The following is a 25,900-nucleotide window of genomic DNA, read 5'->3' as shown; positions in this document are numbered from 1 at the left end:
TTTTTCTCAAGGCTAGAGCTCTACCACCTGAGACACAGCATCAGTTCCGGCTTTTTTTTTCTATGTATGTGGTACTGAGGAATCGAACCCAGGTCTTTGTGCATACTAGGCAAGCACTCTACCACTAGGTCAAACTCCCACCCTGACACAATGTATTTTAATAATAAAGTTATTAAAGTTGCACTTACTTTAAAATCAAGATATCTGTGTATGATACAGAGGGTGACAAAATCTTCAGCTGATAGACCAGGTAAATTTTCAAAATCTAAACCAAATTTACAAGGAGAAAATCACTTTGATTCCAAGAAGCACATATTGGTCATTAAGATAAATGTAAACAATTATTTCTGATATAATGCTGATTTATGAAAACTTCCCATGAAAGTCAGCTCCTCCTATCACAAAAAAAGCTTTAGCCAGATTATCCTTATCTAGTCATTAGAAGAGAAATCATCCTTCCCATATTTTGGTTAAAGATATTTCGTAGAAGCCTGAGTTTAAGAGAACATTTTCATTAATGAAAGCAAAAGCTTAACAACCCCCCCCCCCTAAAACAAAGCAAAAAGACTCAGCTGATTCAGAATACTAATGTTTAACTCTCAACATTTAAACTAACTTCTAGAGTCCTGGTTTGCACTGGAAACTATTTATTTTTGTCAGTTATAGGACCTGAACTCTGAGCAATTCAGCTCAAGGCTACTGCCCTAGCCCTTGAGCCATGGCGTGATTATGCACTGGAAGCTTGTTTTTAAAATACTGCTGACTTAAAGGTTCTGTAGTTAGCATTGCTACTTGTGTATGGAGGTACACTAGAACATCCATCTATTTGCATGCAGGGAAGTTGATTTATGGAATGTAACATCAGTGTGCAGCAATGGTCAGAGACATGGAGGAGGAGAAGCAGTTTCTTACCTAGTTTGCCCAAAACAGCATAAATTTTTGCTCTGATATTCTCTGCAACATCCATAACTGCAATGGAAGGGCAGTTAGCAGGCAGCGGCATGATTCTTTGCTCCTCTTGAAAACTAGTAAATAGAGGGTGCTTTGTATCTAATCATTAGATAGCATGGAGATATAGAGGGGGCATTTAAAAACAAAATTAAATAATTCATCCTGAGACTGCGGTCTATGTATAAACTATATTACAACAGAAAAATAGTGCTATACTATCTATCATCTCTATATAGTGTTATGTATATATGTGTATATAGTTACGTATACTTACCTTTCTCCTCTCCCCTTTTCCTCCATTTTTTTGCCGTGGTAGATAAAGAGACCTGCTCATGCTAGGCAAACCCTCTATTACTGAGCTACATTTACAGCCATGTTGTGTTGAACACATAATCAGAAATTCTCGTTACTATTCTGTGGCAATACATACAGCTTTAATCTATGTTGCTTGTATAAAATATGAAAAAAATAACAAAATTATTCACTGGATGTGTAATTTTTATGTAAAATATCTTCTAAAATTTTGAGATCCCAAAACAAAATTATTAGCAATGTTACCTCCTTCAATTTTGTTTTCAATAGTATGCTACAAGTATAAGAGCTATTTTATGATGATAGCTATTGAAATTCAATTTGTAAAAACAGATTGAAGACAGATATTAGAAATAGATTTTCATTTTAAAACATGAATGTGTTTTAATAAAACCACAATAAGAATTTGAAAAACTGAGTAGTAAAGTTGATTAGAAAAGAAACATGGCAGAGAAAAGGAAGATATGATATAACTAGGCCCTGGAAAGTCCGTCTTGGACTGTCTTCTACACATTATGAATTTTGAAGTCTTCAGAATATGTAATATAGCATTATAGAATATATAAGAGAACAATACATTCTGACAACTAAGCCTTATTAAAGTTAGGTAATAAAAACTATGAATACTTAATTGATTTTTATTAGCAAACAACATATTCTTTCATGTAAAAATTAAGTTGCACAAACATTATTAAAATATATTGTAAAAATTGCTTCCAAATAGTTTATTTACACCTCAACCTTTATTGGTAGGAAAATGTTCCTGAATGCACTTTTAAGAGCTGGACATCTAATTAAATTTCCTCATAAAGAACTACTAGTTTTTGAGTTAAAGAACACAGCTGAATACAACATTGGGAGAACATTCTACAAAAATATAAATCTGCAATCAGTTTGCTTAGATTCCTTCCAATTACTCATGAAGTATATTGGTAAGCTCTTCAAGCACTAATGAAAGAACTAAACATGGGACAAAAGTCCTCACATTTTCCTTAAAAATATTTTCTTAGTTTTTATGATAAAGGTGATGGACAGAGAGGTTTAAGTAATATGTGGCAGGTATAAATACATTCCTTTTGGACAATGTCACGCCTCCTCTTGCTCTCTCCCAGTTTTCCCCTCCTGTCTCCACCCACAAATTGTAGTTTATTTTCCACAGGGTGTCTCATGAGTATCACTGCTGCATTTGTTCACCCTTGGTCTCATCATTTCTTGCTTCCCTTCATCCACCCAAAGACAGATAAACTGACAAGACAAAAAGAAAATAAAAACAAAGACAAGGCAGCAAAAAGAAAAAAACAAAAACTTCTATAACCATTTCTTGGAGTTAATTTTGATAAATAGCTCCACTTCCAGTTTTTGAGTGGTTAATTGGAGAGAACAGTCTCACAGGGATTTCTCTGCCTAGACCGGCTTTGAACAGTGATCCTCAGATTTCACCCTCCTGAGTAGCTAGGTAGCCACTGATACCCAACTGACAAATATTTTATTTTGTTTGATTTTTATTTATTTATTTTTTTTGCCAGTCCTGGAGCTAGAATTTAGGGCCTGGGCACTGTCCCTGGGCTTTTTCAAGTCTAGCACTCTACCACTTGAGCCACAGCACCACTTCGGGCATTTTTCTGTGTATGTGGTACTAAGGAATTGAACCCAGGGCTTCATGCATGCTAGATAAGCACTCTACCACTAGACCACACTCCTGGCCAAGTATTAATTTATACAATAAAATGCACATGGCATTATGGCTGTGTGCTTTTCATATAATGATCACTTTCTAAAAAACGCATCTTCTAACAATTATGAATACCCTTACCAACGATCTTCCCACTTCTGTCTCGTTTTACACCTAGTTCTTTCTCTTCCTTTCTCCACAATTTAATTAAAAGACTTGCAGCTGTCTGATCCTTCTTTCCTCGCCAGGCATTGACATGAGCCGCAGTTTTGGGATTATCACAAAATTCAACCATTATTCCAAGTATTAGATTACAGAACTTCTTTTGGTTCAACTTCAGCAAGAAAACAGACAAAGAGAAGAGTTACAATAAATGTTAAGAATGATTATCTAGCTGGGCGCAGTGGCTCATGCCTGTAATCCTAGCTACTCAGGAGGCTGAGATCTGAATATCAATGTTCAAAACCAGCCAGGGCACAAAAGGACCTGAGACTCTTATCTCCAATTAACCTCTAGAAAATTGGAAGTGGGGCTGTGGCTCAAGGGTAGAGTGGTCGCCTTGAGCTGAGGAGCTCAGGGACAGTGCTCAGGCCGAGTTCGAGCCCCATGACCCACAAAAAAACCCCAATGATTTCTAAAAAATAGAGATATGCTTAATAGTTTTTTCATGTAAAATATTTTTGGAATTTTTATAATATATTACTAATAAGTAGAATATGGCAAAGCATCAATGTAATCTTTCTGAATTTAAAGGATGTTTCCTTTTATAAAAGATACTATTATACTTTTTCCTTTCTTTTTATTTGTGCCAGTTCTGAGTTCAAGCCCCAGGACCAACACACACACATGTTCATATGTACAACCATGAGTATATGTATGTGTGCACAGGCACACATGCAGTGTAGCTCATTTAATCCTTCCAATAGTGTGATGGGTTAAATATTGTTGTTATTCATGATGTATAGATGAAAACGAGTAATTTAGGACTTTTCTTTCAGAAACACAAATAATGACATTTGTTAAAGGAGACTTAGTATTCTGTTAATAAAATCAAGAATGGTGGCAAGTTGATGGAGTTCAGAGAATAAACTCAAATCTCTGCCTATATTTCAAAACACTAACCTAAGTAAACATGATTTCTTAACTGGAGGAATTTTTAGAACCTTTATTATGACAGTGGTTTTTGAAACTCCTGACTGATTTGGCTTAAAAGAATACATCTGAGCATTACGTAGGAGCACATTTCATTCCCAAACATGGATTCTGTATCACCTAGCTTGCCAAGGTTAGCATAGACATAGTTATCTTTTGTCTTAAAATTGTTTTAACCATACTTACTGCCAATATATCCAAAAGGAGAAAAATGCCTTCTTTTTCAAGAAAGTAATCCTCTGAGGGATAACACCCCAAAACACAGCACCTTAAATTAAAGGAAAGTTACTCATTCATTATTAAATTCATTTTTTTTTGCCAGTCCTGAACTTGAGCTCAGGGCCTGAGCACTGTCCTTGGACTTTCTCAAGGCTATAGAGTTCTACCACTTGAGCCTCAGCACTATTTCTGGCTTTTTTCTATGTATGTGGTACCGAGGAATCAAACCCGGGTCTTCATGCATGCTAGGCAAGCACTTTAACCACTAGGCCAAACTCCCGGCAGCTTAAATTCATTTTGTATAGCTTTCTGTCTATCCAAACACTCTCAAGGAATCTATTTTTTGGTAGGTAATTTAGTTAACTAATGCTTATTGCCTACAAACAGAACTTTGGAGAAACTTTACAGTGTAGTTCAATTTCAACTTTTCTTAACCAGTACCAGGTAACTCTTCCTCATTGGTGCCTAGTTCTCTTCTGCAAGTGCACCACTCTTCTGTGCTTTCATGACATTAATCTTTTTTTTTTTTTGCCAGTCCTGGCCTTGAGTTCAGGGTCTGAGCACTGTCCTTGGACTTTTTCACGGCTAGAGCTCTACCACTTGAGCCTCAGCACCACTTCCAGCTTTTTTCTATGTATGTGGTACCAAGGAATCGAACCCGGGTCTTTGTGCATGCAAAGCAAGCACTTTAACCACTAGGCCAAACTCCCAGCCCAACATTAATTAATCTTAAAGATATTCTTTGTTTTCTTAAGAACTATATTTTCAGCTTATTTACTTGTTATTGCTCACAGTGTTGATATACCTCAAATATCTGACAAACATTGACTGAATCTTATGTTTCCAGTTGAGATTATCTGCTCAAGAGCCTGCTGTTTAGCACTGTGCAGATCATGCTGGAGTGTAGGGATGACATTGCTGTCATGCCTATTTATATTGTTTTTCTCCAGCATGAACATAGCTGAAAAAGCTATTTGCTGGCAATAGTAGTGGAGCGAACACTCATACCTGTTCCTTTCAGGAAGCTAGGCTCATCTTTCTGGGTAAATGGTTCTCTTTCAAAAACAAGACACCTGGCTTCTCTGCTTGTTTCATGACTATGATATATGGAGGGTATGACTGTGTTTGTATACGTGTATGTGTGCATGTGTTTATATATGTATATATGTGTATATGTATCTATGTTTGTATATGGAGGGTAGAAATGGGCACTCAAAAATTCAAGAACTTTGCTGGGCACTGGTGTTTCACACCTGTAATCGTAGCTACTCAGGAGGCAGAGATCTGAGGATCGCGGATCAAAGCCAGCCTAGGCACAAAATTCTGAGAGACTCTTATCTTCAATCAACCACCAAAAAACTGGAAGTGGCACTGTTACTCAAGTGGTAGAGCACTAATCTTGAGCTGTAGAGCTCAGGAACAGCTCTGAGGAACAGGCTGAGTTAAAGCCCCACAACTGATTTTAAAAAATTCAACAACTTTGTTTTGCTAATTTGATGGTTCTAGGTTTTACTATCTTTAGGTGATGAGGCATTTAATCTATATGCATGTTCCTGGATGATATAACCAGCTGGATTAGTGAATAAAGCAGATGGCTTTCCCAATGTAGGTGATTAGTAACCAGTGAGTTCTTCGGTAAAAGTTTTTTTTTTCTTTTTCTTTTTTTCTTTTCTCTTTTTTTTCTTTTTCTTTTTTTTTTTTGCCAGTCCTGAGCTTGAGCTCAGGGCTTGAGCACTGTCCTTGGACTTTCTCAAGGCTAGAGATTTACCTCTTGAGCCTCAGCACCACTTCTGGCTTTTTTCTATGTATGTGGTACCCAGGAATCTTCTGCATGCTAGGCAAGCACTCTACCACTAGGCTAAACTCCCTGCTCAAGTTTTTTTTTTTTTCCTTTTCTTTTCTTTTTGCCAGTCCTGGGGCTTGAATTGAGGCCCTTGGGCACTGTCCTTAGGCTTTCTCAAGGCTAGTGCTCTGCCACTTGAAGCCACAGCACCACTTCTGGCTTTTTCTGTGCATGTGGTAGCAAGGAATTGAACCAAGGGCTTTGTTCATGCTAGGCAAGCACTAGGACACATTCCCATCCCCTTTTGTAAAGTTTTGAGTGAAAAATAATGATGCACATAGTACAGGAATAAATTTTCTTCAGCTGTGATTGTGCTCAACTTAATTATAGTAATACTTACCAAATGCTGTCTAATGTACTAAAAAGGAGTACATTATAGCCCAAGCCACTCTGTAACTTCTTAGGGTCAGTCTTCATTACATGGAGAATTATATCTACTCCTTCAGTTCCAAAAATTTCCTGTTTAAAAGATTTGTTTAAGATTATTTCTAAAATAAATATGCAATATCTTATTTTCCTACTTTAGCCTATCCCATAAAACTATTATTTTTCTATGAGAAAAATACTGTTAGTTACAATGTAAGGAAAACTGCATTTGTAACTTGCTCCCAGGAACTTAAGACAAAGTTTTATAGAGTGAATCATTTTAAAAGAGGGCATTAATCAACATGTCTACATAATGTTCCTTTGAAACTTAGCCATTTTCTAATTACCTGTTAAAAATAATTGAGTTTTGCCCTGTGGATTTTTTCATGTTATAACAAAACAGTGTAGACTATAGAGTGCAGAGAAATAACTGATTTCTCATATCAGTTATGGGATATTAACAAGTATCATAGAAGATAATATTCTCAAGAGAGCATAACTAAAGGTAGTTACGCCTTTAACAATTTGTATGAGATTATTACCATTTAGTATTTTCCCCTGAACAATTGTCTTTCTTATTGCCTTGTTCTCTTTTGGTTCCTATCAAGGAAGCTTCTGACATAGAAGAGAACAGACATAGCATAAAGAAAAAGACAAGAAATGGTATCAAGACTGAGAGCTACGTGGACATGCATTATTCCTGTTGCCTTCCCCCCAAATCCATCAACCTAACTATTGTGACTTTTGCTTTTGTCTTTCTTCTTTCCTTCCTTCCTTCCTTCCTTCCTTCCTTCCTTCCTTCCTTCCTTCCTTCCTTCCTTCCTTTCCTTCCTTTTTTATTTCTTCCTTTTTTTTCACTTTATTTTTGGTTGGTCATGGGCTTGAACTCAAGGCTTAGGTACTCTTTCTGAGTTTTTTGGCTTGATGCTAATTGGAGATGAGAGTCTCTGATCTTTTCTGCTGGGAACTGGCTTCCAACTGTGATCCTCAGATCTCAGCTTCCTGAGTAGCTAAGATTATAGACATGAGTCACAAGCTCACTTATGGTATTTCAGTTTTAGGTATGAGCCCAATTGAAATCTGAACAAGAACAATAATACAATTCACTTTGGAAAACTATTAGCCAGTTTCTTATAATCAGCACATATTACTTTATATACATTAATTCAATTCTTAGGTATTTATTCAAGAGAAATTAAAATTATATCCACAAAAAGTAGTTCAAGAATGTTCATTGAAAATTTGTTCATAATGACTCAATAGGATAATAGCAAACATATTTTGGTATGCTCATACAATAGAGTACTATTATCAAGCAATAAAAAGGAACTATTGATAATGCAGCAATATGGATATATTTAAGAATACCTGTTATTGTTATCTCTCATCTGTTTTGTTGTCCCTTGGTTATCTAATATTGTTACAGTATTTCACCTGGTTATCTGATATATTGTATATATGTGTATTTGGTTATTTGAAGTGGGATAGGGAAGGGAGGAAAACAAGATGAGGGGTAGGGTTGGGGGGAGGGAAATGGGGACCAAGACATGAGAAAGGGGTATCAATGTATGTGAAGTAAGGCACCTTCTATCTGGTGAATATAATGTAACCCTTCTATCAATTACAATAAAAATATATGAAAAAAGAATACCTGTTATTTCTTTCTCGGTGACAGAAATAAGTAATAAACAACTGTGATTCCAGTAATACAGTATAAAAGAATAGACAAAATCAATCTGTGGCTAAGAGGAGGCATAGTTGCTAAGGAGATAAAGAAATTGCATGGAGACATGGGAATGTACAGGGAAATGTATATTCTCAAACTGGAATATTAGTTAAATTGGTATATATTTCAAACCCTACACCAAATAATCTATTTAAAATCATGCATTTTGATATGAGTAATATTTAATTATAAAAATACTAGATCTTACTATACTACAACATTTAAACAATACCTTAATTATTAAATTGAGCTTTGACAGAATTAAAAATATTTATAGGATTCCTAGGTGTTTGGCAGATCTGAACAAAACTGACATTTACAGGAATACATACCTTTCTTTGAAAATGATGCTCACACAAGCCTGATAAGATAATTAATATATCAGACTGGATTTCTAAAACAATGGCCTCTTCCTTTTCACTAGGCTCCTTTATTGTATTTTTGAAGATTCCTAGTGTGAAAATTTTAAAGAATATAAAATTATTTTGTTTTGGTCAGTTGCTGGTGAAAAATCTCTTCTAAAGTAGTTTCTCTAGACAAAGAAACTATTTTAGAAGGGACTATTTTCACTGCATTATAATCTAGAGACTGTGGACAGTCTCTAAATAATGACTCCCTAAATTCTCAATGCCATCCATCGGTAGCCTCACATATAAAGAATTCCTATATATACTCATGTGTGTTTCCAGGAATACAGAATATGTCAATACAATCAGTCTCACATATGTTAATTTGTAGTACAGAGCTAATGGAGTATCTTTCAAAGATGCCTAACAAACTTTGCCTGCTAAACTCTGTTTAAAAGTATGTAGCCTCCTTTCAAGACGCAGAGATAATTACCTGTATAAATATATTACAAAAATGTTTTATTGTAGTCTTCCCTATCTCTTGTTGTTACAAAGCCATTATATGTGAATAAGCTGTCTAAGTATGTCTTCTGTCTCTGTTACTTCTTTTGGCATCTTCTCCTTATATCTGCTTGAAATTGCTCTTCAATAACTTCAGATGTCAGAATTCTATAACCTTTAAAATCTTTCCCTTGAAAGTCCCTTAAAAGGACTTAAAAACAGTAACTAAACTGTTTAAATGGCATTCACAATAAAACAATCATCTTTTAGGCTTAAATAATAAAAGTAATTTTTTCTCTCCTAACAGGAGAACTATTCTTAGTCCTTTAAGGAATAAATTAAAAATGCATAATCAGACCCTAGTGGTTGCATGAACCCTCTGTAGAGCCAGTTCAGGGCATGTCATGGACAGAAGGGACTCTTGTTCTTTTATCAGGAGCACCTTCAAAAGAATAATACAGAGTAGTCTCAGTAGTTTCCTTCCAGGGAGTTTCATTCTCTTTATCTGGGTGTATGCCTGTAGAGTTCCCTGTAGTTAGTAACACATAGTACACTAATATGGAATTAATTTAATTATACTTAGGTATCCATTAACTCACTGCCTTTATCCTTTCTTTATTATATCTTAAATCATTCTATTTCTTCCAGATTATTTTTGTGATTATATAGTATTGCATACAAAGTATCAGTGCCCAACCCCTCAGTGTCTTTTCACTTAGGATGATTTTTCAGATTTAAAACCTCTTCTCTCTTGGTCCCTCACTATACAATTAACCTTGCCATATAGCATTTGTCTTCACAAAACTTTGGCTCCACTTAGCCATCTCTGAACACATCATCACGAATATTCTAGCATTGCTTCTCCTCATGCTCACTTGGCTTGAAAGACTAATTTCTTTCCTCTTTGAAGCTACCTTTCCTCTTATAGGTTTCCAAGATTGCCCAAGATTCAAATCAGCCAAGCTTCTTTGTTTTTGTGACAGCTACACATTATATGCCTAATGACTGTTTAAGCACTAATGTTATTCTTTCTATGATATACTGTATTTTGTTCTTATAAGGAAGATCCTGATCATGACACACATTTGCAATCACTTTACCTACACAGAAAATATATTTACAGAGAAATTACTTTTACAACATACCTATTATATTTTTGAGCATAGTACTAGAAAATCCTGTTAAAGATGCTTACTCTTGAGAGTTTAAAGAAAAATATCCTAGGAAACAAAGAACCCTTGCTATTGGCTTTGTCTTTTCCCAAACCCATTTTCTCAGTTATCCCCACCCCAGGTAGGATTAAGATGGATATATTGAAGACTGTATTCCAGTTAGGCTAGGGCCCCAAGACCGAATTTAATCAATGGTATGTCTATGGGTGTGATGAAAGAGTAAGAAAAGTTGGCAAGAAGGTAAATGTCTTGCCCAGATCCCCTTCCAAAGCATAACTTTTTTCCCTCTATGGACAATGGAGGGGTCCACCTTCCCTCCTAATGATAGAGAGATGGTACTATGATACATAGAAGAGGCTTTGTGTAGGTCTTTGAAATTAGCATCCAGCAATGTTTTAGTTTAGATCCTGATGTCTCCCAAAGGCCATGTGTTTAAGGCTTGGCCCCCCATCTATGGTGCTCTTGGGAAGTGATGGAGGAGGTGGGGCCTACTGCAAGGAGGAGATTTGGGACTCTGGCCTCTTCAGCTTCAGTTTCTCTTCAGCCACCAATAGTGAGTGGCATCCTCTACCACATACTCCCATCATAATATATTGCTATTCTGCAGGTCTAAAAGCAATGAGCTACTGGCCATGGACTAAAACTTTTGAGCCAAGCTATGCCTTCACTTCCTATATACATTGAAAATGTGTCACAGCAATATGGAGATGACACAGATTACATGTTTCCTGATTTGTTATGTGATTGGTTCTAGACTTTGCTTAGATATCAAAATCTAGGATGCCCAGAACACCTATGTAAAATGATATAGCATTTGCATAAAAGCTATATATTTCTTCAATGTGAACTCTAAGCTTAAAAAGCTAAGGAAATAGTTTCTACATTGTTGAGAGAATAACAAAAATAGTCTATATAGGAGCAGTACAGTTCACATATACTTATTTTCTTTTTTAGTTTTTTATCTGTAGGAGGTTGAATTCATGGATGTGAAAGCCAATGATATGGAGATCTAACTATATATTATTTTATATATCATTTATAAGAGGAAGCTGCTGAATATAAAAGGGGAAATCACTCTAACATTTCAAAGTGAAGAAAAGTTAGTCCTGAAAGACTCAAATTTTAATAAGAGGGAAATCAACTTTAAGTATAAATTAAAAATCAAAGATGTCCTGATATTTTGTTCCATAAAAGAAACTCCTTTATATGTTTTTGTTGTACTAATACATTAGTGTTCTGATTAACCAAATGGGGCAGAAAATATAATCTTATCCTCCTTTAAAATGGTTCCAAAAGGTTTGCTCTTATTAGTAGAAGAACAAAATGTAACAATAGTCCATTAAAAAGAAATAACCATTGATGAAATGGCCTCTGAATTGTGGAAAAAATGTTTAAAGGATTAGTGATTATGGCATTTTGATAAGAAGAAAATCTGATTTATGAAGTATAAAACAGATTAAAATTTTCAGGAAATTTTTTTTTTGCCAGTCCTGAGCTTGAGCTCAGGGCCTGAGCACTGTCCTTGGACTTTCTCAAGGCCAGAGCTCTACCACTTGAGCCTCAGCACCACTTCCGGCTTTTTTCTATGTATGTGGTACCGAGGAATCGAACCCGGGTCTTCATGTATGCTAGGCAAGCACTTTAACCACTAGGCCAAACTCCCGGCCAATTTTCAGTAAATTTATAGCCTTTAAGACAAAGTAAGATTGTAGAAAAATATTTGAGACAAAATGTCTACAGGTAAATACAGTAATGTGTTACTTTATTTTCATAAGTAAAATTTCCAGGTTGTATTTTACCTATCAGCTGTTGAATTGTTCCCTTTTCACAAAGATCTGTGTTTATATTCTCATCTTCAAGATAGACCATGGCTCTCAGAAGTCTTAAAGTGTAGCGCATCTGGGCAAATTTATTGCCACGGCCACCTGTGCCATGAAAACTATTACCATGGCTGAAGAAGAGATCTGTGGAGAGAAATAACATTAATTCACGTGAAAAACCTAGTTACCATAAATCAAACAATGTTCCAGATATCTTATGTCTCTACCTATATGCTTAAACATGTTAATATCTTGTTATATTTGCTTTTTAGTCTGTGAAATTAAATATCTTTTTTGCTTCCTTTCTCCTCTCAGGATGGATATCATTTGTATCTTTTACAATATTTGTTAGTAAATACTATCAACTTAAGTTATTCATCCTGTACTAAGAAAATGAAAGCCACCCATTTCAATCTCAATATTCATATTATAAATGATTTACAGTGAATCCATTTACTAGTACAAACTGCCATAATGAACATTCTGGTTTATTTCCCCTTACAGTAGCATACTCATTTTTTTGTTACCAAAGTTGTCAAATGACTATAATCTATAACAAGACTGATTCCCTTTTCTCCCTTTCCCTCCCCTCGCCAAATGTTAGTTCATTTTTATCTTAATTTGCATTTCTCTGCTGATTACCAATCAGGTTGAGTGATACAAAACTATTTTTGAGAACTTAAAATTTTCTGGATAAGGCAGACTCTATCTCTGAATCTTCTTCCATTTTTTTTTTTTTGCCAGTTCTGGGCTTGGGCTCAGGGCCTGAGTACTGTCCTTGGACTTTCTCAAGGCTAGCACTCTACCACTTGAGCCTCAGCACCACTTCCGGCTTTTTTCTATGTATGTGGTACCGAGGAATCAAACCCGGTATTCGTGCATGCTAGGCAAGCACTCTACCACTAGGCCAAACTCCCGGCCTCTTCTTCCTTTTAATATATAGAAGAGTTTATGAACTTGACCCTAATTTATTAGTAAAGGGTAGTAACATGTTTCCAGTTTATAGTGATACGTTATTCAGATTTTTTCATATAGTAATTTCTAGGTTTTATAACAAGATTGGGAGAACAATTCTATTCATAACAGGCTCTGAGGTGGAGTTGAGGGAGAGGTTAAGGAAAAACTTAGCAATAAGATTAAACAAGAATGCAAAAGACTTCTATAACTGAAACTATAAAACCTTGAAGAAAGAAACTAAAGAAGATACTAAAAGATGGGAAGGCCTTCTTGTTCATGAATTATGGATGACAAACATTGTAAAAATTGCCGTGCTTTTGAAAGTAATCTACAGATTCAGTGTAGTCCTCATGAAAATTCCAAAGTCACTCATTAATAAAAAAGTCAATCTTTAAATTCATATGAAAGCACAAAGAACTCAAAGCATTTTTGAGAGAGAGAAAAAGAGGGGGAATGAGAAGGAAAGAGACAGACAAAGAGACATTCTGGAATTATTATAACACCAAACTTCAAGTTATTCTACAGAGCCCTAATAAAACCAGCATGGTACAACAGTAAAACAGACACGAAGACCAATGGAACAGACAAGAACAACAACAGACAAGAAATGAGTCTACACACCTATCACCTTCTGATTTTTGTCAAAGATTGGAGAAAAGGACTTCAACAAATGGCATTTGGAAAATAATATCTACATGTAAAAAACCAAGACCCTTATCCCCTCCCCTGAACTAATATCAATTTAAGCAGATCAAGGATCTTAATCTAAGACCTGAAACTTTGAAATCACTACAGGAAAAATTAAGGACACAGCAGAGGAAGTACTCAGAAGGCTGAAAAGACAGCTTAGAGAATAGGAGAAAGTCTTTGCTAGCTGAAGCTTGAACTCAGGGCTGGGCACTGTCCTTCCGTTTTCTCACTCTACCACTTGAGCCACAGCACCACTTCCAGCCCTTTCTGTGTACGTGGCACCCAGGAATCAAATCCAGGGTTTTGTGTATGCTAGGCAAGCACTGTACCACTAGACCACACTCCCAGGCTGGGAGATCAAAATTTTAAACTTTCAAAGAATCAACAACCCAAGTAATAGATAAGGAAATAGACACCTTCAAAGAAAAAGTACAAATGGCCAATAAATACATAAAGGAATGCTCAATTTTCTTCACCATAAAAGAAATGCAAATCAAGATACAATTGAGATTTAATCTTATTCCAGTCAGGATGGCCATCCTAAAGAATAAAAGCAACAACAAATACTGGTGAAGATATGGGGGAGAAGGAGCCCTTTTACACTGCTGGTAGGAAAGTAAACTAATGCAAGCACTATGGAAATCAGAATGGAGCTTCTTCAATAAAACTGAAAATAGGAGTCTTTAACTCCCATTTCCTGAATGGGGAGCAGCAAAAGCTTTTACTTGGCACTTGAGCCATCTTGTTTGAGCATGCTATTTCCTTTTAATGGCATTCCCTCTCTCTTTTGCTGTCTCTCTTGCTCCCTCTCTCTCAAACATCTTGCTGTACCACTTACATAAACAACAAAACTAAACAAAAATAGAACTACTCTATGATCTAGCAATACCACTCTTGAACATCTATTAGAAGGAATGTAAGTTAGGATACAATAGAGGCACTTGCATACCCATGTGCAATGCAGCACTATTCACAATAGCCAAGCTATGGAAACAGCCCAGATGTCCTACAACTGATGAATGGATCAAGGACAAAGTTCACATGCTTTCTCTCATATGTGGATACTAGATGTAAAAAGACAAACATAAATGTAAATATATGATCACAAACACATGTAATCGATCTGATTAAAGTATGTGCATACATGTATGAAATGACCCAGTGAAACCCCTTTGAGCAACTAACATGTACCTTAACAAAAATTAATGAGAAAGGTGAAATGGCACGAATGGGAGTGGGAGGGCAAACAGAGAGAGTGAAGGAGAGTGAATGTGGTTAATATATATATGTAGATATATCTACATATATATATATATATATATATATATATATATACTTTTTGTGTATGTGTGGAAATGGGCCAATGAAGTTTGTTGGAATTGCTCTGGAAAGTGGGAAGGAGTGGAAAAGTTAGTGATGGAAGGAGGGAGCCTGGTCAAAGTATACTGCATGCAACATGGGCATGTCTAAATGAAATTCCTTTGTACAACTGATGCCAATTAAATAACAAATTTGGGCTCTACTAAGCTGGTAGAATACATATGGAGAAATTACTTCTAATTAGAGACCTACATATATTTTAAACTCCATAAAGATAAGAATTCTTATTTTAAGCATAAAAATATATTAAATCACTAAAATAGCATGATAGTTTTGTAGACATTCGATAAATGTATGTTGAAAAGAAGCATTAAAATGTGGTTGAAATTTATTTTCTTTATAAATACCATTTTTGATAGGCCTAGTACAAAGATGTAGATCAATTATATGCATAATTTATTTTTATTAGCAGATACTAAATTGTACAAAAGGGTTCCTGTAAGAAGGATGCAGACCTACATGTATTTATTTCTTGCTACTTTAAATAATTGCTGGCTTTTCGGTTCATGTATTGAGTTCGAGACCGCTGGTTTTGACAGGGATCCCGAGGAGTCTCTCACCTTGATTCTCACACCATTCCAGAAATGCCAGGATTCGAGCATTTCCCTGGCATGCCATATAGTCCTCTATTAACAAGGGTGCCACAGAAGACAAAGTGGCGATCGCATGCAGCTGTAATTCCTCATGCTGTGCCAGAGACCACTCAATTATTTTGTGTTTCTCAGGTTTTTTAACATAAGTAAACAAAGCCAAAACAACTTTGCCATCAATTAATAGCTATGAGAAAGGACAGAAGATACTTTGTTAGAAGGATATTTTAAATAAGAAAATTAAGAGTTGTATACCTAAAATAAGGAAATTTACAGATTTCAGACAGTCATCTTCTTTTCAGTAATTTATGTATTTTTATTTGGTGGTACGAGGGATAGAACTTGGGGCCTTATGTCCATTCATACTCTATCCCATGAGCCACGCCTCTAGCTTCTTTATTCTTTTCAGGTAAGTTCTCACATTTTTAATAGGGCCAATCTTGGACCAAAATTCTCCTACCTAAGTATCCTGCATATCTTGGATTACAGAAGTGAACCATCATACAAGCCTTATTTATTGACGTGAAGTCTTGCTAACTTTTTTTTCCCGGTTAGCCTCAAACCAAAGTTACGTTATCTCCCAAGTAGATTCACATGTGTACATCATCTTGCTTGCACCAAATCTGGTGTTTTTATTGGTAATCACTTAAAAGTATTCCCTTTCTAAATATTAAATTTATAGGAGGTATCAAAAACACATAAAATAAGAAGGCAAGGAAGAAATGCACAAACAAAAGAAAACCAAACTCGATATTAACAGCAATTGGTTATGATGCATTCTTCTTGTTTCTTTTTTATGTTATTGTAATGTATAGAGGGCTTACAGTTATATTTGCCAGATAGAAGGTGCATTACTTCTCATACATTGACCCCTTTCTCTATTCTTCTCATTTCTAAGGTATGAATCCTTTAGCTGACAATAACATAAAATACATTTTTGTCTATGATGCTTATACATGTAACTAATCTCTTGCTTATGATAAAAACATGAAAGTAGAAAATATGAGGTAAGTGAGTGAATGGCATTTCTTCCTCTACTCCCTTTTGTCCAAAGAAAGATGTTTTGCTTTTACAGTGCTTGGGATCTGACCCAGGACATGCAAGGCAAATATCCTACCACTGGGTCCACTTCCCATCATCAAGGTAAGAATTTCATAGACCTGTGTGTGATAAAATACAAGTAACAACTATGGCTTGTATGAAACTACACACAACAGAACTTATATAAACATTCTGTTAAACAAATGTCAGCTGGATGGCTACATTATATACCCAGTACTGGATATAGCATTTCAATACTAGTAAAAGTATATAGAAAGTTCAAAATGACAACAAGATTAACATAACAGCTGATTTTAATGGGTATTAAATGATGTAATTCATAGAGATTCTGCATTGAAGCCATATCTCAGCTTTATTTTAGCTGTAATGATGACAGACTGGATCCCCTTATGTTTTTCATGAAAAGGAGCTTGGAAAAGCTTCAGGAGTAATTTAGCTAGTGGAATTGTTAGGAATATATTCTTCTAGCATTTCATGTCATCTTCACAGAAGATATATAGGGCAGATACGTAATCATCTTTTTTGAATAAAGGAAAATGAAAACTCAGGAAGTTTGGGCAACCACCTAAGTGAGTACATGATAACCCAAAGTTGGAATTTAGTCCCAGAGTCCTTCAAATTACATTACACTGTTACACAGGAAGTAAGTATTCAGATAAATTCATGACTAATAACAAATTAAAGATGCTGGGTTCATGTGGAGAAAAGGCATGTTTCAACAATTTTGAGACGGTGTCATAGAGGCTAACAATTATTTTTTTATATGGTCAAATTAGAGTATTTAAATGGATGGGGCTAGGGGTGTGGTTTAGTAGTAGCATATTGTCTAGTACATTTCAGTCCCTGGATTCATGACCCATCACCTTAAAAGGGAAAAAGGGAGGGAGTAAGTGAGGGACTGAGGGAGGGAAGGAGGAAAGAACAGTGGGAGAAAGCAAGTAAGGGAGAAAAATAAAACATAATGGGTCTGTATGAACTTCTTTTATGTTCCCTTATTCAGAGGCATTAATACAGTAACTACTCTCTTATCTCTATTTTTTTAGGTTTATGGTATTTTAACATTAGATATCTCACTATGTTGTTAAAATAAAAGCAAAGGAAAATTTTAACAACTAAAATTCAAGCTGATAAGTTTGTTACTCTCTGGACAAGACAAATGCTGATGAAAGGACTGCAGTCATGGCTAAACACATGACAAAATAAGATGATTTTTATTAACTTTCTTGCTTTCATTACCTGTACAGTAGGTAAATCTTTACATAAGATCACAATTATATTGAACAGCAATTTCTTCAACTCAAAATCTTCATAGGAATTAGAAAGCTTAACACCTTTTATCAAAGGATTTTGACTTTTAACTGTGAAAGGGAAAAAACAAGTGAAATGAAAGCGAAAATGACATAAAAGATTCATCAAGACAATACAAGAAGTTTAGAGTTTTACGGCTTTTACCTTCATTAAAGGTTGCAAATAGTATCAAGTCCCTGGTAAAGCCACATTCCTAATAGAAATCCATGAAATAAGATGAAAGATTAATTAGATGACAGTTAAGCAATAGGTGTCCATGTAACCTACTATTTAAGTGCATTTATAAAATTCTTCTACTGCAATTACTTTGAAATTTAAGTGCTAATGATAGTAAGGGATAAATGCAAAAAAATAAAAGCATTTAGCTAGACAGACTTGTAATTAACTTAATTTTAACTTGCTTCTGATGCTTCTAAGTATTTTACATTCTTTTATGAATGCTTCACTCACAAATTCATTTCAAATTTAGAAAGAACAAAGACATTAAATCGAACTAGTTCTGTAATTCATTATATGTATCTTTGGTAAGAGAGGAATGACAAAAAAGAGTTAATGAATTTAAAGCTATATGTTCATTTAATGAGTTAATCAGACAAACAGACCAAAGAGTTTAAACCATGAACATAGACTAACATATTTATGGCACAATACCAAAAGGTCAAACACACAAGTATTTGGAATCCTAATCCAAGAAGGGAAGAGAATGGGATTAAAAATATTTCAAGAAATAAAAAGCCAAGGCTGGATACAGTGGCTTATGCCTGTAATCCTGTATGCCTAGTCAGGAGGCAGAGTTCTGAGGATCATGGTTTGAAGCCAGCCAGGGCACTAAAGTCTTTGAGACTCTGATCTCCAATTAACCACCAGAAAACCAGGCTGTGGCTCAAGGGGTAGAGTGATAGCCTTGAGCTGAAGAGCTCAGGGACAGTGTCCAGGCCCAGAGTTCAAGCCCCACAACTGACAAGAAAGTTCGGACAAATGGGATTGCATTAAACTGCAGAGCTTCTGTATGGCAAAAGACACAGCTAGCAAGTTAAATAGAAAGCCCACACAGTGGGAGAAGATCTTCACTACCCATACAACAGACAAAGGCCTCATATCTAAAATATATCTACAACTGAAAAAGTTGAATCTCTCCAAAGCAAATCTTCAAAGAAACAACCATCCCATTAAAAGGTGGACTAAAGACTTAAAGAGAATTTTCTCTGAAGAAGAAATAAGAATGGCCTATAGATACATGAAGAAATGCTCCACGTCTCTGGCCATAAAATAAATGCAAATCAAAACAACTTTGAGAGATAACATAGTACATTAAGGACAACAATCATTCGTTATATGGCTTTTGTTTCAATATCCTGGAGGTCCTTTCAATTAGCTTCATACTATATGGCCTTATGTATCAAGATTTTGCTCTATTGCAGATCTCTGCTATGTTATCTCTCATCTCCTTTGCTGTCCCTTGGGTATCTCATATTGTTACAGTACCTCACTTTGTTATCTGATATATTGAATTTATTTGTATTTGGTTATTTGAAATTTGATAGGGAAGGGGGGAAAACCAAGACGGGTGGGGTGTGGGGGGGAGGGTAATGGGTACCAAGACATGGGAAAGGGTATCAATGTATGTGAATTAATGCACCTTCTATCTGGCAAATATCATGTAACCCTTTTATTAATTACAATAAAAAATATTAAAAAAAAGAAAATGTCTTTACATAAAAAAAAAAACAAAAAAAACAAAAAAAAAAAACTTTGAGATTCCATCTCACTCCAGGTAGAATGGCCAGGATCAAGAAATCTAATAACAAAAGATGCTGGTGGGGATGTAAACTCCTTTAGCCACTATGGAAAGCAGTATAGCAGTTCCTCAAAAGACTAAGCATAGAGCTCCCCTTGACCCAACAATCCCACTCCTTGGCATTTACCCAATTATCTAGAAACAAGGACATATTAATGCCACTAGCACAATGATGATCATTGCAGCATTAGTTACCATAGTGAAGATATGGAATCAACCTAGATGCCTCTCAGTAGATGATTGTATCAAGAAGTTGTGGTATTTATACACAATGGAATTCTATCCTGCCATTAGAAAGAATGACATTGTCCCTTTTGTAAGGAAATGGAAAGACTTGGAAAAAAATCATATTAAGTAAGCTAAACCCAAAGGAACATAGGCTCAATGGTTTCCCTCATTTGTAATAATTAGTACACATCTAGGACTTTCAATAGCACGAAACCTAGGTAAATAAGGTCATATAAGATGAGACTAGGTGAAAGGATCTCTAGGATATGGAAACAAGAGCTTTATCTTGAGCGATTGTTGTTCTTAATGTATTATGCTATTTCTCTTCCCCTTTGTTGCCCTTTGGTTAATCTCATATTGTTACTGCATCTGACTTTATTATATACATTTATATACATTTATTTTTTTATTTGGAATAGGAAAGGGAAGGGGGGAAAACAAGATGATTGGGAGGAGGTGGGGGGAAGAAAATGGGGGAAAAAACATAAGAAAGGTTATCAATGTGTGAGAAGTAATGCACCCACTATCTGACAAATGTAATTGTAACCCCTCTATACATTACCTCAATAAAAAATGAAATAAAAAAAAGAAAAAGAAGAAAGAAATAAAAAGCCAAAAGCTCTATTAAGTTTTGTTAGACTTATAAATCCAAGAAAGTTTATGAACCCCATGGATAAGGAAAAGGAATACAAGTTGATATAAGTTGGTAATAAAATTGCTGAAAACCAAAGATAACACTAAGAATATGGGAACATCCAGAATTAAAAATGCATTACACCGAAGGGGAAATAATTTGAAATAATAAATACTTTTTATCAGAAACAATGAAATTCAGAAGACAGTGAAACATTAGTTTTTAAGTGCTAAAAGGAAACTTTTCAACCTAGCATTCTATCCATTGAATACACGTCAGGAATTAGTGATATTTTAAAGTAAAAGAAAACTACAATAGTGATGGGCAGGAGCCATTGTATTTGTACCAGCGGTAATAGAAAGTGAAGTCCTAGTGAAAGAGAAATGATGCCTGCTTTTCGTTTGGCATTATAAAGAATAGCATCATGAATGATAAATCTATAGATAAATGGAAATAAAAATGAGAAAGACACCAAAAGGATTGGCAGAAGAGTAAAATGTAGACCACCATAACATTACAATACTACTTGGCATTACAGCAGGATACATTAAGATACAAATCCTCTCACAGCTTTACTCCAATTAAAATACATGAAATTTGACTTATACTTACAATCATTGGTGCTCCAGGGTTTTGAGCTATAATTGTGGTAATCACTAATAGATCATTTCTCAGTTGACGATCATAATGAGTAAAACCTCTCATGAACAAATTTCTAAATACTTCCTTCAAAGCCCTAAAAATAAGACATGTTTAAAAAAATATTGCTAATGACAAATGTCTTTGTTCCTTTGAAGTTTCTTTGTTGAAATCCTAGCTCCTGGCCTAATGGAATTCAGAGGTGGGGCCTTGGCTGGGGGCGGTGGGGGGAGGGATTGATCTGGGTTCATTCTGCGGATCTGGCTGTCCGGCTGACTGGGTGGGTGTCCCCAAACTCCCTCACTGTTCTATAGGCACTCCTCCTTAAGTCTGGCTGAAGATCAACTCTGACAAAGTCAAGGGTATATAAGTAGTTGTGCTACCCTGCTAGATCCTCCATACAAGCTCTGAAGAGGCAGTGCCTTCGAAAGATACTTAGTTCCTTGAGCATGGAACCCTTATAAAAGGAATCCCAGAGAGTTGTCTTGTTTCTTTCCTTCCTTCTGAGGAGATAGGAAGAGTAACTTTGTCAGATTTCAACCAACCCTGCGGTTTGTGGCCTCTAAAAACAATGAAAAAAATTACAGTTGTTTGGTGAAACTTCATTATAGTAGCTTGAACCAAGACACTATTTCTAATGGAAATACTACTTAAATGCCTAATCACAAAATCTTTTATACTATTGATCAAAGTGTTTCTAATGCTTTTCACACTTCCCAATCTGCTTCTAATTTACTATGTACCAGATGAGAATCCATTAATGCAAACTATACATGATAGTCAAAATGACTGCTTTAAAAGATTTAATCCTGCTGTGTTAAAACTACTAAAAGTTAAATTAAAAAACTACTAAAAAGTTTTTTTTTTAAAGGCCACTTACATCTCTTGTTGAGTTTTAGGATAAAGTCCTCTCTCCCTAACAAGGCTTGTCAGGTCTTTCATGTTGTTGTACTTGCTAACATTATTTCCTTTATCTTCATTTTACTCTGCTCTTTTTGTTATGAGCATATTCAACTTCTTTTCATTTTGCTAAATTTCACATTTTTTTCTCCTTTGTCTAGGATGTTGTTTGCATGTAAAAAGTTTTCTGTGGTGCTAAGTTCTAATTAAGATTCAGGTAGTTCAAGAAGTAAAGCACCCACTACCTGATGAATAAAACTGTAACCCCTCTTTATATTACCCCACAATAAAATACAATTTAAAAAATTCAGGTTCTGATTGAAACCATGTATTAACTCTTCAGATGTGAATCTGAGTGAGGTTCCCTCTATAATAGCCATTTCTTCTTCTTCTTCTTCTTCCTCCTCCTCCTCCTCCTCCTCCTCCTCCTCCTCCTCCTCCTCCTCCTCCTCCTCCTCCTCCTCCTCCTTCTTTTTGTGGGTCATGGACTCTTGGCCTGGGCTCTGCCCCTGAACTCTTCAGCTCAAGGTTACCATCCTGCTCTTGGAGCCACAACGCAACTTCCAGATTTCTAGTGGTTAACTGGAGATAAAAGTCTCAGAGTCTTTAGTGCCTTTGAACCATGATCCTCAGATCTCAGCAACCATTTATTTTTTTGTCTCTTGGGATTCACCTGAACTTTCTATTAACCCTATCATGGTTTTTATTTAGGTATTCATTCTTACTTAACTTTTTGCACTGTGAAGCAGCCTTTAACTACTTTTTAGTCAATTAGAGCAATCCTTCTCTCTGGAATTGGAATGTACTGCAACCCCAACCAATATTAAGCCATTCTGGGCCAACAGAGACTTCATTTTAAGATCTTATTTTCTTTGTATTTTCTGGTAACAATCCTTCATTACTCAATTTGGGATTGAGATGATGTGAGCCTTTACTTCATATAGAGTTTAGGAATGAAGTACATATAGTGGAAGATAATGTGGAGAGATAAAGGACAAGTTCTGATATTTGCTGAGTTGTGAATAAAGCTGCACATAAACTGTTTTATCCTTCACTTTCAGTCATGAGCATGTAAATATTCTATATTGTTTAAGTCATTTGAGTTGTAGTTTCTGTCACTTGCAAATAGGAATAGGCTGATTTTCTTCTGAAGACAGAACATCTTGTGATCATCTTTTGTGTTTATATCACTTCTTTCCAGATGCCTAGTTATTTGTCATTAACATTATCTAGATAACATTAATTCCTGGAAAATAAAGACTATGTAGTGTCTCTAGTTGTATTGTCATGATCTAGCACAGAGTGGATGTGTGTTGAGTAAGTGAATAAACAAGTTGAAGGCTTACTCACATTTTATTTTTTTCTTGAAGTATCTGGCAAATAATAAGCATCTCCTAAGAAGTTAAAGGATTAAGTGAAATATATCTTTGATGCCTATTTTTACTTTAAACATATATAAAGGTAAAATGTAGCCTTCACATGCTACTATAAAAGATTTTCTGGGCTCAGTGGTAACTGGATAACACACTAACTAGAAGAAAAAGAAAGGAAGAAGAGACTCTTGTCTTATTGAGAAGATTCACCTAAGCAATGGCAAGATTATTCTGAAGTAGTTATTCCATGAATCAAATAAAAATTAATTGAAATAGACTCAAAGAAATGTATCACTATATTAGTAAACATAATCATTTTTAAAAGACATTTCTATGTAGCTACATATACTTACAGCAAACATTCCAAGTTACTAAGCTGTTGTATAATTTCCTCCTTGGAAGACTTTTCCAATAAATTCCAAAGTATTTCTGATGAACGAAATAGAAGCTGTCCAGAAGGATCAGGGTCATTGAGGTGAGCACAAATTCTGCTTGCTGCTTGTGCTTTTAACATTAAGGCACAATTCGCTTCTGAAAAATACAATTTAAAAATGATTTAGTTGTGCAGTGTTTATGGTGTTAGGTGGAAACAAAATGTATGCCAATAAAGTGCTTAAGAAGTCTATACGAACCAGAAGTTGAGAGATGCTGCAGAACTTTAAGTACCCAGAGTTTCTCCACGAGCTGATTTTCCAGCAAGATCATTGACTGGACCATTGTTCCAGCCAGCCCGCCAACCTCAGCCATTTTGATCTTGTATGATGAACTAGCTTGCTGGTAACCTAGCACAGTATTTTGGAAATATGCAGTTATTTCTCATAATGATTAAGAGAATGAGTAATTTATCATTCAACAAGAGAAGCAGGAAAACTTTTAAAATAGTATGGCATTATAATGAATGATTGTTGTCCTTAATGTACTATGTTACCTCTCATCTCCTTTGCTGTCCCTTGGGTATCTCATATTGTTACAGTACCTCACTTTGTTATCTGATATATTGAATTTATTTGTATTTGGTTATTTGAAATTTGATAGGGAAGGGGGGAAAACCAAGACGGGGGGGGGAGGGTAAAGGGTACCAAGACATGTGAAAGGGTATCAATCTATGTGAATTAATGCACCTTCTATATGGCAAATATCATGTAACCCTTTTATTAATTACAATAAAAATATAAATAAAATAAAATAAAATAGTATGGCATTTAAAAATGATACACATATTGGGGCTGGGAGTTTGGCCTAGTGGTAGAGTGCTTGCCTAGCATGCACGAAGACCCGGGTTTGATTCCTCGGTACCACATACATAGAAAAAAGCCAGAAGCCATGCTGAGGCTCAAGTGGTAGAGCTCTAGCCTTGAGAAAGTCCAAGGACAGTGCTCAGGCCCAGAGCTTAAGCCCAGGATTGGCAAAAAAAAAAGATACACATAGAGAGGGGGAACCTTTTTCTGTAAAGAGCCACATAGTATATATTTCCAGTTTTCCAAGCCATAAAGTTTCTGTCTCAATTACTTAAGAATATTGCCATGCTATGCATTGTATTAAGTAAGTAACAAGGCACAGTTCCAGAAGAAATGGAAATGACTGTGCTCCAGTAATATTTAATATGTGGTAGGGCAGTTTTGACCTGGGGTCCATGGTGTATTGATCTCTGATGTGAGTGAATACAAAATAAACCCACAGATTTTGGAAGCATATCTCCAACCCGTTTCCCCCAAATAACACTGTTCTTTAGATACTACTTTTTTTTTCTGCCAGTCTTGGGGCTTGAACTCAGGATCTGGGCACTGTCCTTGAGCTTTCTCAATGGTAATGCTTTACCACTTGAGCACAGCACTACTTTCAGATTTTTCTGTGTATGTAGTAACCAAGCAATTGAACCCTAGGGCTTGGTGTATGATAGGCAAGCAATCTACCGCTAGGCCAAATACCTGGCTCCTAGACATAACTTTTTGTAAGACAAAATGGCATGATTGCAAACAGTAAATGCTCTCATTGTTTGGACAATGAATTTACTTTAGTGCTTTCAAGGGACAATAATAACCTTCTCAGGAATAAAATTTAAAAAATGTAATGTTACTCTGGTAAATGCTTGTTAATGTAGTGATATTTTAGGGACACTTAGTGACAGGTCTTAAATTCCCTATTCACAACAGCCTAAAAAAGAAAGAGAAGAAAGTCAGGTGTTGGTGGTTAATGTCTGTAATCCTATCTCCTCAGAAGGCTGAGATCTGAGGGTAGGGGTTCAAAGCCAGCCCAGACA

General features: G+C 35.6%; 1 protein-coding gene across 1 annotated transcript in view; it reads right to left on the bottom strand.

Annotated features, from left to right (window-relative positions):
* Cfap69 (cilia and flagella associated protein 69) overlaps positions 1-25,900 on the bottom strand; it is a 51,573-nt gene that overhangs the window by 7,437 nt on the left and 18,236 nt on the right. Inside the window, exons 8-20 of the mRNA XM_090333061.1 lie at positions 24,273-24,422; positions 23,994-24,171; positions 21,341-21,464; positions 18,213-18,261; positions 17,997-18,118; positions 15,669-15,885; positions 12,061-12,225; positions 8,574-8,692; positions 6,490-6,608; positions 4,274-4,355; positions 3,077-3,269; positions 913-1,050; positions 189-265 (exon numbers count right to left, since the gene is read on the bottom strand). Of these exons, the coding sequence (XP_090189187.1) occupies positions 189-265; positions 913-1,050; positions 3,077-3,269; positions 4,274-4,355; positions 6,490-6,608; positions 8,574-8,692; positions 12,061-12,225; positions 15,669-15,885; positions 17,997-18,118; positions 18,213-18,261; positions 21,341-21,464; positions 23,994-24,171; positions 24,273-24,422 (1,733 nt within the window). The remainder of the gene's footprint in view (positions 1-188; positions 266-912; positions 1,051-3,076; positions 3,270-4,273; positions 4,356-6,489; positions 6,609-8,573; positions 8,693-12,060; positions 12,226-15,668; positions 15,886-17,996; positions 18,119-18,212; positions 18,262-21,340; positions 21,465-23,993; positions 24,172-24,272; positions 24,423-25,900) is intronic.

The sequence above is a fragment of the Megascapheus bottae genome, chromosome 5, assembly GCF_031878675.1.
Source record: "Megascapheus bottae isolate mThoBot1 chromosome 5, mThoBot2.hap1, whole genome shotgun sequence".
Lineage (NCBI taxonomy): Eukaryota > Metazoa > Chordata > Mammalia > Rodentia > Geomyidae > Megascapheus > Megascapheus bottae.
The sequence above is the reverse complement of the archived record's forward strand: the minus strand, read 5'-3'. Positions and strand labels throughout refer to the sequence as shown.